Source organism: Pteronotus mesoamericanus, unplaced genomic scaffold (genome assembly GCF_021234165.1).
Source record: "Pteronotus mesoamericanus isolate MK-2021 breed Mesoamerican mustached bat unplaced genomic scaffold, CSHL_Meso_final contig_228, whole genome shotgun sequence".
In the NCBI taxonomy this organism is placed as follows: domain Eukaryota; kingdom Metazoa; phylum Chordata; class Mammalia; order Chiroptera; family Mormoopidae; genus Pteronotus; species Pteronotus mesoamericanus.
The window spans coordinates 3,857,501-3,872,200 of NW_026555095.1; the positions used below are offsets into that span (position 1 = coordinate 3,857,501).

Sequence of the window (14,700 nt, forward strand, 5' to 3'; positions counted from 1 at the left end):
ACTCTACTAAACCAGCTATGCAGGGATGTTTTTCCCTAAAGACAACCTATGTTTGTCCTCTATAGGAGGATTGGAAGAACAAAAAAGGAGAGCAAAGCAAAATCAATGTTGGAAGCTGTAAAGCAAGCAGTTAGATGAGTGAAACTGTTTAAGCAACCATGAAAATGCTGAGACCTAAGCCAATAACAAGAAGGGCTGAGAACCAAACTAATTCTTCCCACAAAATCCCTACAGCCTTTTAATTGGCATCGCCAACATCACTAATTATCAGAGAGATGCAAATTAAAACCACAATGAGATATCACTGCACATTTGTCAGAATGGCTACTATCAATAAATCAACAAACAAGTGTTAGCAACGATGTGGAGAAAAGGGAACCCTAGCGCACTGTTGGTGGGAATGCAGACTGGTGCAACCACTGTGTAAAACCATATGGAGTATACTCAAAAAATTAAAAATGAACTCCCCTTTGACCCAGCTACTTAACTTCTGGGAATATATCCAAAGAATCCTGAAATATCAATACAAAAAAAAAGTGTACCCCTATGTTCATAGCAGTGCTATGGAAACAGCCTAAGTGCCCATCAGCAGATGAGTGGATAAAAAAAGCTGTGGTACATTTACACAATGGACTACTACGCTGCAGTAAAAAAGAAGAAACTCTTACCTTTTGGGACAGCAGGGATGGACCTGGAGAATATTATGATAAGTAAAATAAGCCAATCAGTGAAAGACAAATACCACCTGATCTCACTTATGTGTGGAATCTAATGAACATAATAAACTAATGAACAAAATAGAAACAGAAGCATGAATACATGGAACAGACTGACAGCTACCCGAGGGGATGGGGAAACTGGATGAAAGATGGTGAAGGGATTAACTGAAGAACATGTATGCATGACCATGGACACAAACAACATTATGGTGATTGACAGAGTGAGGAGAGAGGGTGGGGCTGGGTCAAGATGGGAAAAAGGGAGGAAAAAACAGGAACAACTATAAGATCATCAACAATTAAAAAAAAAAATCACCACAGTGTTTAGGAATTGGCAGCACCATAGATCCCTGGAAATAGTGAGAAGATCAGGTGGAGGTGGCAGGGCAACTAAAATAAGCAAAATTGTTTAAATGATATTTAAAAATGAGTTGAATCTCTAGATCACTTCCTTTGTTCATTTCCCTGGCTGACTCTCCCTAACTAAACTAAGCAAAATAATCTAGGTTCATTCTCTAGAGAAAGTAAAACAGCGTCTGTGCTGGGGGAAACCAGAGACAGTTGAGAGTTGGAGACATAATTTTTTCATATCATCTATGAAACCCGGCTTTAATTTTCCACTGAGACACTAGAATATGGGCAGCTAGATTTTACTTTTTATGCAGAATATTGTATGACTCTTCCTGGGGAATATAACTAACTCAAAAGAAGAAATCTAAAAAAAAAAAGGCATCATATAAAAAAATCTATGACTATGAATCCATACTGAAATAAATAAATGATTGATTAAATAAATAAGTGTGGGAAGAAATGAATCTCCTACGCAGAAGAATTCCAAGTAAACTATGTAGATATTATACCTTCCAGAAGATCAAGCATAATTCCTAACTCCCTGAGTGTGGGCTGTTCATAGTATCTTCCTTCCAAAGAGGACAATATGGAAAGGAAGGGGAAAATAAAAGGGTACAGTAGAGAAACTTGCCAAGCACCACCTCAGCCAGGCGATCAAGGTCAATGAAGTCAAGTCACTATCAACAGTGACAAGTCACATCAATAACATGTACTCTTCTTAATATGAGGCAATAAAAATGGCACTGTATCCTTGTGGTTTCCTCCCCTAGAACTTATAACCCTGATCTAAAAACAAGACACGTCTGAGAATGTCACAGCCATGAGGAGCCTAAACAGACAAATCAGCTAATGTGGTATCTTGGATGTGATCCTAAAAGAGGAAAAAAAGAAATCAGACAAAAACTAAAGCATTGTACTTTAATTAGTAGTAATAATGAATCAGTATTAGCCTATTAATTATAACAAATGTACCATACTAATATAATATGTTAATAAGGGAAGATTGGTGTGGAGTTTATGGGAAGTTTGTATTGACTTTGCAATTATTCTGTTAATCTAAAACTGTTCTAAAAATAAAACATTTTAAAAATAATAATGTTCCTGTGACTATTTTGTACCTATTAATTTGTACTTCTTAATCACTTCACCTTTTTCACCCAGTCCCCCAGACCCGTACCCTCTGGCAACCATGAAACTAACAGAAAATGCAAAATAATACTGAATGTAACTGTAATTAAAAAAATAAAACATAAAATAATAATAACAGGTTGGGAGGAGGCCATGCTGTTACTCTAAGAAACCTCATAGTAAAGATCCCTGTCAAGGGGTCCTACCTAACCCATCAGAATTTCCAATCATTATTTTTAAGTCATTTTTAAAAGTTGTATTTATTTTAACTTACCAGTATTTTAGACATCACCTGTCCATGTAAGTTCATATAAATATAATGGTTTGATTATCCATTGCTACATAAAAAATTACCCAACTCTTAGTGGCTTATAACAACTACTTTGTTATATCTCAAGATCCAAGAATTTGAACAGGTCTTGACTGTGTGATTCTTCTTATCCATGTGATGTTAACTGAGGTTGTTTTATGCAATTCACCCCACATTTGGTTTGCAGGGTCCAGGTGGGCTTCACTCACTTTTCTGGTACGTTTATGGGGTGACTGGAAGATAGGACTCAGCTAGATGTCTTGGCCAGAGTACCTTTACATGGATTCCCCAGCATGGAAACCTATGGTAGTTCAAACTTTTGATATGGCTAGAAAGTCTTCCAAGATTCACTTATATTTTATTCCCTATTTTAAATATTAATAGCAAATGGAGATTACCAGATACCTAAGAAATGCCTCTGCAATGAGCAAAATCAAAGAAACAGATCAAAGCAACTTGAAGAAGAGAGGATTTGAGCAAGAAAAAAAACTTTTAAATATTATTAATATTATTACACAAGAGAATATATTGCATCCATATACAAAAGATCTTGGAAATTTAAAACATGATGGTAGACATGAAAAACTCAATAGACATTGACACTGAACACTGAGAAAATCACTCAGGAAATGGAGGCAGAAAGACAAAAAGATCGAAAGTAGAGGGGAAAAAAAGATTACAGGACCAGTGTAGATACCTACAATCCAAATAACAGTAATGATAGAAAAGGAAAGCAGAGAGAAAAGGAAGGATAGAAATCACAAATGAAAGAGTTCAATAAAAATTTCCTGAAGAACATGAATTTCCAGGTGTAAATGGTTGAAAGAACAGTGGAAGTAACTCACCCAAGGTAAATGCTTCACCTTGAATTTCCAAAATACGGGGACAAAAAGAAGAACCAGTAAGCATCCAAGTTGCGGGGTAGGGACGCACACAGGAAAGCAAGTCACACTCAAAGGATCCGCTATCGAAGTGATTTTGGGACTTCTCAATAGCAAAACTGGGATTTAGAATTGAATGAGAAATAATTTCAAAATTGTGGAGGAAAATAATTTCCAATCTAGAGCTCTCAACTGAACAAAGCTGATTTTTTTTTACCTTCACGTTTGATTGATAGAATAAAATTTATAAAATAATGAATACATGTCACACATGTTAATCAAGAAGTTACTGGAGGATGTGTTCCACCAAAAAGGATAAATAAAAAGAAGAAAAGGAATACTATGGACTGGAGAAAATGAAAGACTGCTCTTAGGACAGAGGATTATGCTAAGTGAAATAAGATAGATGGTGAAAGACAAATATCATATGATCTCACCTGTAAGTGGAACCTAATCAGCAAAGCAGGCAAGGAAAATATGACCATCAACACTTAAAAAAGGAAGAAACTGACAGGGACAGGAGGAAAGGAAGGGAGGGAAGGGGTAGCAGTAAGGGAAAGGGAAGGGTCAGATAAGGAACAGGTGTGAAGGTCACATAGACGAAACCATGGTGGGGAAGGATTGAGGCGGGGAGGGTAGGGGGGACAGGGGAAAGTGGTTGAGGGTAAAGGGAGGCAAATATATTTGAAAAATTAAAAAAAAGAAAAAGAGAAAACAAAGAGAGGTAACAGATTCAGAAAGTAAAAAGTGTAGAATGGACTAAATGACATTCCCTGAACCACCATTTATTGACTAATTTCTATGAGCAATGTCATTGACCTGTAACTCACTTTCCTCTTCTGTACAGTGGGGAGAATCAGAGTACTTACCCCTCCCATGGATTGTTGTGAGAATTAAATCTAATGGCATACACATATTTGAGCAGTGCCTGACACAAACAAGATGCTCAACAAACATTACCCTTTACTATTTATTACTAAGACCTCTTCCAACTTTGCTTCCTATTTGGTCTCTATTAAAAGTAACATAGATGTGTTGGCTTATTTTAAGAAAAAATAAGTCTCCAAATACAGGCCACATTGTTTTTATTTTTTCAGTTCATAAAATCTGAGCCAAACTAAAGATTTTATTTAAAGTGTTTCCAAAAACCTTCAAAACCTACAAGTATAAAGAGATGAATAGTAGCAAAACAATTCCTTCCACTTTATAAAATATTATTAAAAAGCATCTACATTTGCAAGTTATTCTAGAAGCTAAAAGTGGCCATACTCAGCTATTAACCCAGTAGCATAAAATAAAGAAAAATGTAATAAAATGTAGGGACTCTGCACCATGCTGACATAATAACTAAACTGAATAGACAAAGAATGCCAAATTCCTGACTCTATGACCCACACAGAGCAATGATCCAAACTGTGGGCAGACCATTGAAATCTACAATCGACCTAAGGGTTTCCCTTTTGGTATTTTCATTGTGACCAATATGGTAGGTATGATAAAATTATAAATGTTGAGAGTATTATTGTTAGTTTTTTTATAAAAGTAGAATTACTATTTCTTTTAAATATATGAGTATAAAAAGTGCTACAGCTTCTTTCTTAAGTGGTTTTTATTAGATCTCACAATTTATTACATTCAGGGATCTCTGCTTTTCTAATAGCAATCACTAAGGCACTAGAAAAAATGCATTTCTGGAATGCACATATTTTGTGAAATAAGGGAGAGTATAATGAGCAGGCTCACACCCAAACAGGATAAAGCCTTTCTTTTCTAACTTCTCCCTGCCATCCCAGGCACTGTCCAGGAGTGCTCGGGACACTGCTCCCAGACCACGTTTCCAAAGGGAAGCCCCCTCAGAGAACTTTGTGATACTTGTGAAAGACAAAAGGCACCAGACTGTTACGGCAATGATATTATTCACATCATTGCAATACAAAGAAGTAAGAGAGCTGGGGTTTTGGGATGAGTGTTACCTCATGTTCTGTGAGAGCACTGGGGGCCTTTGCACTTTGCCATTTCCTGGAATACAAAAGTGGTGGGTGTGGGGTGCAAAGGTGGGGTAGGAGGTTGGTGTTAACCATTCTTTCTTTCCAGGAATGTAGGGCTTAGATACAGTTCAACATTTTCAATATGGTCTTCTACTATGTTTTTTCCCATAAGAAGGTCATCTCAGTAAATACCTCAATCAGTGTTTTCCCCAGAGTGAACATTCCTGAGACCATCCTCATTGCTACTTGTATCTTGCAATCATTAACCTACTTGATTCAGGAAAAAAAAAGTCTCACATCCCGTCCTTCCTCATTTCATTTTGTGACTAGTAAATATAATAGCAATAATAACAATGACAGTATCAACAGTAATTTATAACAGTTATTGATCCTTTTTCATATGCCAGATATTACTCTCAGGCTGTGTATTTAATGATTTATTAAGTCCCCAAACAATCCAATGGAGAAACTGAGACTTAAGAGATGTGAAATAATTTGCCGAACTTTTTACAGCTGGTGTATTGTGGAGTACAGATTTTGACTTTCTAAGACCATTTTTCCTCATTACACTATACTAACTTTAGAATTCCACACCACAAAGCAACACATGCACCTTGGGGACACAGTCCAGTGTTCATTAAAGACACCTTAGGAATCAGTTACAAATCCTAAGAGTGATAGTGAGGGAGGGTAGTAGCTGGCCCTCCCTCAGCCAGCTAAAGAAATGACTGCCGCACCTCAGTTTCTCTTTACTGAGCAGAATGAGTTAACATTGTGCTAACCTCATGAATGCTGTACCACACAGGCATTCATGTGGGTTGTCCCAGGATTCTGATTTTATGGGAACACTTTCAAGAGCTACTTGATAAATAGGTAAGAAGGAAATTATATTATTCAATGATTAACATGCACTATTTGTCTAATACAATCATTTTTAATAGTAGAGTTTGACATTATATACATGTGTATAAGTGTGTAAATTTTTAAGTTGTAAGCTCAGTATGATTCTAATTAAACGTAAGTGTGATTGTGTCACTTTAAATATAAAGCACCAGAATTAAGCATTGTTAATACTCTGATTGATTTTATTCTATCTTTTCTGAAATTTTGGTGCAGAATGGGTGTTATTTGAGAATCATAAAACATACAATGAGAATATTTCTGAATTTCTAGACATCTCTACCCTACATCACTTACTGATCCTTCAAGTTTGCTGTTTCAGAGGGGCTGGGAGGTGGTGGGACTTGAGATGAAGAGAGAGAGAGTGATTTCATATGTCTGAACACTACTACTCTTATTTCTTTCTTCTATATCTCCTACTTAAAAACAAGTCATTCTGAATATCTGTTCTGGACTTTCCTTTGGCTTTTTATATAGTGTTTCTTTATCTGATTCTGTTAGTCGCTCTGTAGTATCTCTCTGTCTCTTCCTTCTTTCTCCCTCTGTTTCTTACATTCTCTGACACTGAGTTTGGGTTCCTTCTTTCTCTTTTCCACAGACACATTCTCTCGTATTTATTTGTTGAAGATAAATTTCTTCATCTGACTGAATACATTTTTAAAAAGCGTCTGAACCTTGGAATCTTACAACCTTAAACAAGCTAGTACTTAGGAAAATATTTCAGAATTATCAGGGATATGAATATAACACAACTGAAATTTAAGTGGTCAAAAGCTGAAGTCATGGCAGCTCTTTAGGTAATAGACAATTAAAAGGTAAAAACTATTTAAATCAATTATGGGTAAATCTAACGGGCTGTAAATTTTTGTTATTAAAATGGCCTCATGTGAAGTAAAAGAGAAATATAGATATTGACAAAGATATTGCGATGTGGGCTGGCTCAGGTATTTGAAAGAAAATTCCCTGGAAAGAGCAAAGTAAGTTCTCTGATGGTCCTCTTTTCAAATCACAATCTTTCCTGCCTTCCTTCCCTAATTACTGACAATCCCTGGACTTCTGAGACTGGCCTTGCAGATCCCACCGGATGGAGTCTTTCTAATTGCAAATTTCCTAGGCTGTTTCTAAAATCCTTAGGAGAGCATGAGTTCTGTGGATCAACAGATCTATATATTAAAATACTAAAGGGGTGAGTAGGAGTTATAACATTGAATTGTTAAATGAATGACTGTTTTTCAGAATGTGAGCCATTCTGATTCCTAGATCTTGTATTACTTTTCTTATCATAGTCATCTGGAAGCTTACTGTCCATCCCAATCCCCTCCTTTGGGGTCTAAAGAAAGATGTACCAGCTGTTTTAGACAGCATAGTCAGGTTGAATTCTGTTCTTCTCTCCCATCCTGCCCTTCATCACACATTTGAACTCTTTTGTGGAGGTGTACATATTTTGCATACTCTCTATCACTGAAAGAGTGATTGGTTTTGATCAGTTGTGGTCCCATGGTCCATATTTCTAAGGGGTATCCCAGTTCTGACCTTAAACTCCCTTGTTAAAGCTCCTGTGAGCTCCAGTTTCTCTGTCCTCCAGCATTCCAGGTTGGAATGCAACTTTCTATCTTGTTATCCAGCTAAGAGACTTATTCCTGCAAGAAAGCAGGTATCATCACAGAACATGGCTTCTGTCCATTTAAATCCCACTGAATAATTATCTTTCACATACTGGAGGAGAAGCTGTCTTATGTTATCTAAACCCTTCTATTCGTCTCCCTAACTTTCCCTCTGAAAGTTTAGTGCTAGTTAGCAGAAGCAGAGTGGTTTTCCAATGCTTCCAATGCATTGAGAGTCCTCTTGATTTTGCACCAACATCCATTGCAGCCACCTTAAGCTCACTGAAAGCTCTTGTCAGGACAGTAGTGAAAAAGGAGTGAATATCATTACCCAATTAATTTATAAATTAGCAGAATTAATGAAACAGAAAAGAAATGGTCTTGCAAATCTTTGCAAATAATATACTAACCAAATTTTTCATGACCTATGGCTAAAAGTAAGTGTTAAAAGAAAGAGAAAGAAGGAAAATAATAAAAAAAAAAAATAACCAGACTGCTAAGATCATAAACTCTAAAACTTTGTGAAAATCTACTTTTACATAGGGTACTTTAAGTCCAAGCCTCAAAGTAGGAATATTTTGAAATCATTTATTAAGTGACTCTCAGTAAACTTTTCAAACATTCTAATCGCAATGATAAAAATGAAGAATTAACTCCCATCACAGTGCACATTCATGAACCCATAAGTATCAGGAGTTGCCTTCTGGTAGGCACCAATCAGAGGAAATAAAATCTCTAGTTGATCAGAGGAAGACATTTACTACCTGTGCTACCATTTCCCAATGTCGTGCCTCCTTGTTTTTGCAGCAGGCCACAGCCAATTGTCCCACTGTCTGCCCAGAACTGTTTCTATTCAGAGGGATGTGCTTGGCAGTAATAGTCTGCATGGGAAGCTGGGAGGTCTTTGTGGCAGTTAGTTCTGTTGCATTATCCTTCTACTGTGGTTGGAACAGTCTCAAAGTATTGACTGCCAATACTTGTTCCTTTATCCTATACTGTGTATCCTATACCTGTGGCAAAAAATTTTCCTAGGCAAATCGAAAACTACTTCTTCCCTAGGCAAAAGCCTAAATGTCTTTGATGTGCTATTTCACACCCCAAACTTTCAAAAGGCTTTTAGAGAACAGTTGGCCCTCTAGGTTTGTGCCTGCTGATACTCAAGCACATTTCCCACCCTATTTCTCATTCTGGAGTTTGCTATGAAAGCACCTGGTATACCTGAGGTAACAAACAGCTCTTCTGATGCTATGCGTCCACTATGGCTGTTTTTCCCAAGGATGGAGAATAGAAGTGTATTCGTTAAGTGAAGAATGATTCTGACCTGTAATATATTACTATTAGCTTTTTATCTGACATTGAGAAGGAATGGAATAACTAACTGTAAGGTGTTTTGGGGAAATTTTGGTCTGATATCACACTGGATACCTTCCCCTGGAGAGGTAGGGTGAGCAGCCTTATAGTTGTAGAGTGATAGAGAATTTACTGTATTTTCCTGCTTTAGAGAAATTTGCAGTAGTTCACTTGCAGATGGTCTGCAAAGGGTCACACTGTAACAAACATTATTTTCTACAACCTGTTCAACTATGTATCTGACATGCTGTGCTGTTTAAAAAAATATTTTAGCTAAGGCAATATCATAGAAGGGGTTAATAGCCAATGTAAGATTGTTAATCTCTTCTAATTTTCCTTGTAAAATAATATTAGATTTCTGACATGATGGACAAAGACTGAGTGATTTATGTAGAACAAAATATACAGGCTTGCTTTGTTTTTGTTGTTGGGTTGTTAATTTTTTTAGCATTGCCTGGGGCAGATATGCATCTAACATCGGCTTCCCAGAAACACATTTTACTCTATACAATGGAGAAGGTTCTCCACTTATTTGTCACTGGGGGGCTAACAGGCCAAGTTGTTTGCATTTGATTATGTATCTTTTGATCTTGTTTTATTTTCCTCCTGTCATTTTGTTGATGCTAAGAACTAATGATTAGGAGAAATCTGTAAGTGAATATAAGAACATACCATTAAGAAACAAAATTCACCTGAGTAAATTGAAAGATAAAATTGGTTTTTATTCAAGAATTCATGAATTGGACAGCATCCCATCCAGTAAGAAGTCAAGAAACATTATAAAATATAAGGATGTTATAGGTCGAGAAGAGCAGAGACAAACAAAAAGTAAATTACCACATATTATTTGGGGGGATTGGAAAGGGTCTCTCAGGTAGATTACCTCACTACTGCACACTAGGAGATTTCAGATTGACTGGCTGAAGATTACATTGCTGGAAGAGACTGTAACTGGAATTAGGTTAGGTATTAATTCTGGGTTTGGTCACATGGGTTTACCACAAGTGACTCCATTTCAGGCCTGTCATCTCTTTTGTTAACAATACACTAATTAACTATAGTAGTTGTTTCCTTTAGCAAAGTTCTTTTGGAGAACACTGTGACTGAAGTCACATAATAGGAACTTTAGGAAATCTATCCTTAGAGGAAGAGAAAGATCATGACACAAGAAGCGATAATATATTATTATCCAGCTGACTGAGATAAGCTCAGCTATAAGTCATTACAAATGTTTTGTTTGTGCTTATTCTTCTCTCATTCTGTATTTTGGGGAAGTTTTTGCTTGGTCCCGATTGCTGATTTGGATGCTGTCATTAGTATCTCTTTTAAATATATTTATTTTTAGGGAAAGGGAAAGGGGGGGTGGGAAGAGATGGATAGAAACATCAATGTGTGAGAGAAACATAGATCAGTTGCCTCTTACACTCCCTCAACCAGGGACTCGGCCCATATCCCAGGCATGTGCCCTGACCAGGAATCGAACCAGAGACCTTTCAGATTGTAAGTCTATGCCCAACCCACTGAGCTATACCAGTCAAGGTAAGAGTGAGGAAATTAGTACCTTGAAAGAAAAAAAGAATTACTAATTTCTAAGTGAAGTATATTGGGGAAAGAAAAATTTTAAAAGTCCAATGAAATCAAATTAACTTATTTCAGTAGAGATAAATAGTGAGAAAACTGGTTATGACTTAGTCATAGACCCTCTATAGACTCATAGAGATTTGGTTATGCTGCTGAAGGTGGTTAGTCCTCAGTATGAAACAACTAGGAATAGTAAGATTCTTCTACCTTCAACATTGTGTTAGAAGAGAGACATCTCTAAGAATGCAAAATCAGAGAAGACCTTGGTATGTTCATTCACCTATTAAAAATTATTGAGTGTTTTTATGTGTCAGGCTCTTTGTGAGACAATAAAGATGTAAATATTGAGAAGATATGGATATATTTTACTCTTAAATTATGATGAGAGGCAGAAAAACAAAGAATTAAAATGCTAGCACAAGCAGGGAAACAACTAGGGAAATGGGGGAATACCTCACCAGGTAAGGCACATCTGAGATAGATTTTATGTAGGAGCTTGCCAGAGGAAAAGGTTGCAAAATGTACTTTAGGTAAAAGGAAAAGAAGAGCAATGAAGAATGAGGTTGAAATCTGAAAAAGGAATATGATTCATGGCAGAGAATCTTATTAAGGTCTTAACTTTAAGGTCTTGAACATAAGAGGTCTTAACCTTCTATGATAAAAGCAAACTAACCTGCAGAGCCCTTTTCTAAAGGTAGTCCTGAAAGACAATCTCATTACCTATTATTTACTTACTAAGCAACTCAGAAGAAATAAGGGAACAAGTTCAGAACAATGCCTTATTAATCTCCACTTAGATTTAGGTCTTTCCCTATCTCTGCCTATTTTTCTTTTCATTTAACAGCCATAATTTGAGTCACTGTGAGAGAAGATGCCTCTCCTACCATAGAGTCTCAAAGCTGGAATGCCCTAGCAGACAGAAAGGGTGGGAAAGTGGAATATAAATGCTGTCATTATAAAGGGATAGTGCATTTGAATCATAGGGGTCTTCCTGGAACTCAGAGTATGACCTTCACCTTCAAGCCTAGAAAACAATTTGGTATAATGATCTGTGTGGTAATGTTAACTTTTCATGGATAAAAATAGCTAAAATATCAAAAGGACCCTGAAGACCTGACTGAGAAATTCTCTCTTGTGCTGATAAGAAGATTTGCCCAATTCATTTGTGGATGCTATACAGTTTGGGATTGGGGTAAGGGATGGGGTGGAATATACAAGGTGGGCAAAGGTAGGTTTACAGTTCATATGGAAAATAATACAATAATTAATAAATAATAATATAAGAATAAACGTTTTTGCATACTTACAACTGTTACAATTGTAAACCTATTTTTGCCCCACCCTGTAGCTAACCATATGTCTTGGGTCTACACTGTAACACTGTTAGTTTGCATAAGTGACTTACCACATGTTTACTGTTTTACACCAGTTTAATTCTGGGATATTCCTAAATGAATTAGGGAAAATCTTGGTCTTTATTTGATTAATGGACCATTTTTGTATATAGTCTACTATATGGCATTTTTTTCACCAAAATGAACATATTAGGACCATATGCTAGGCTAAACAGCACTCAAAGCACATCTCTGTGCTATTTGCCTGCTGCTGTGTTGAGCTGTGGAGATGATAAAAGTGCAAGGAGAAATGTAATAGAAGATTTAAAATACATTTTTAGAGGTACATTTCCATTATACTCAGTAGAAAGGAAAAACACAGTAAATCTACACGAACAACTTCATTTATGATCTAGAAGACAGAGAACAGCCTTTAATTAATTCATCTATGACTTTAATTAAAGAAGTGCCACAAACATCACCAAAAGAAATGATGCCATAAAAGAATAGAACAGAACAAGTAATACTGAGTCTGGAAAGAAGCAGCAAGTATCCATAAAGTTAGCTTTGCATTCCCTCATGAAGAAGTTTTAAATTATCAGGTGCATGTAATAAATCCCAGTAATATCTGTATGGCAGAGAAACACATGGAGATACTAAATGATACCTTAATTTGCCTGAGTTTAGGTAAATAAATAGACTGAGAAGAAAAGAAAGACCTGCGTACCAAGGTACCCAACTAATTAAATAAAATAATCACTCTAAATAAAATACATAATTCAACAAAAATTAATGGGGTAAGTAGGTTTTTTGTACCATAGGGATTTTTAAAGACTCTGCTTTTCTTTTTCTTATGAAAGATACAAATTGGCCTCTGTATCCCTATGGTGGACAGCCTGTGGATAAGACATCGATTTCCTGTCTGTGCATGGGTGTGGAATCTCTATGCCTGTCTGTTTTGACCTGATCGGAAACCTAGGTTTGAGTTGGCTTGGAAAATACAGGGGAACATGATGTTTTAATTGTTTTGCTGTCATATTCTGGGCTCCTTCTGTCCATCTGTTGTGCCCCAGAGTGCTGAGCAGCTGGCTCTGCAGCTGTGCACAGGGTCTGGGACAATGTTCCTGTGGGTCAGACATAAATCTTGCCAAAGTGATGAGAGAATTTTTTTTGCTTGATTTGTAAATTTCCACATTCCTGATAGAATTGAAGAAAACTGAACTCACCATGAGGCATTTACACCTTCACTAATCTATGCGCTAATCTATGCCCCTTTCAAGTTTCAGGGAGAGACTCTTTTAGGTTTCTAAAATAGTTAGTTTCCTTTATCTTCCTTGGAATAGAAACTACAAAATGGGTGTCTTCATTTCCCATAAAAGATTGAATTCATTCTAATGTGGTCCAAAATGCTGGTAGCAAGCTGTCTTGCCAGCAGACGACCTGCTGCCCTCAGCATCTGGAACCACCCTTAGGCTAGTGATGCTCTTTGATTACGTTGACACAACACCTATCTACTTACTTGGACCTGCTCACACACATCTCCTCCTAGGAGTGGACATTCCGACTGATACAGATCAGATGCAAACTCTGAAATCTAGTATAATTCCTACAATAGTGGGGCAGTACTTGAATATACCATCACACGAGACTTTAGGAAATATTTATGAAAGAATATATATAATTCAAAACTGAGTAAATATGCCACATTATCAATTATCTAATTCTCAAAGTTACTTAAACAGATGGAGTTCTGTGTGAATAACCTTTTTCTAGACAAGAAGATAATCTAGTGGGAAATTAATACCCATTTAACTTTATTTGTCTGCATTACTCATACTCAGGTTGTATATTGTTGAATTGAGTCTAATATAGTGACATCTATCCATTTAATGGTAATTAGGTCCTAAAGGAGAAATAGTGATGATACTTAAGACCCTAAGAAAGAGCATGTCAGTGGTTCATCCTACATAAAACTATTTTTTTCACTGGTCTTGTTAAGTCTAATCATGTGGAGAATGAATGCAGATGCAGGTATGGCTAACATTCTAGTGTATTCTCTTCTGACAGGTGCGTTGTAGAAGATAAGAACTCGAAGGTGGCCTGGTTGAACCGTTCTGGTATCATTTTTGCTGGGGATGACAAGTGGTCTCTGGACCCCCGGGTTGAGCTGGAGAAACGTCATTCTCTGGAATACAGCCTTCGAATCCAGAAGGTGGATGTCTATGATGAAGGTTCCTATACTTGCTCCGTTCAGACACAGCATGAGCCGAAGACTTCCCAAGTTTACTTGATCGTGCAAGGTAAGAAAAGGATGGCATAGGTGGGTGGTAAAGGAGAGGTAGGAAGTATTGAATAATCTTGATGTATAAAAAAGTTTCACAATCCTATCTGGAAATAAAATGAAAGATTTTTAAATACATTATGGCACTTAAGTTCTATTTTATCTCCAAAAGAACAGACTTACAGTTTTTTGAGAGGACTAAGGAGAATGTAGAGTTGAATTTTACCACTGTGAACCAGTACCCTTGGTGAGAATGTTTTCTCCTAGCCCTGA

The 14,700-nt window shown here is 36.7% G+C and overlaps 1 protein-coding gene across 3 annotated transcripts in view; it reads left to right on the plus strand.

Moving 5' to 3' along the window:
- The window catches only part of LSAMP (limbic system associated membrane protein), a 627,279-nt gene that overhangs the window by 315,754 nt on the left and 296,825 nt on the right, over positions 1–14,700 (plus strand). For all 3 annotated transcript variants that reach the window (XM_054572327.1, XM_054572328.1, XM_054572329.1), the window contains exon 2: positions 14,214–14,446. In XM_054572327.1, the coding sequence (XP_054428302.1) occupies positions 14,214–14,446 (233 nt within the window). The remainder of the gene's footprint in view (positions 1–14,213; positions 14,447–14,700) is intronic.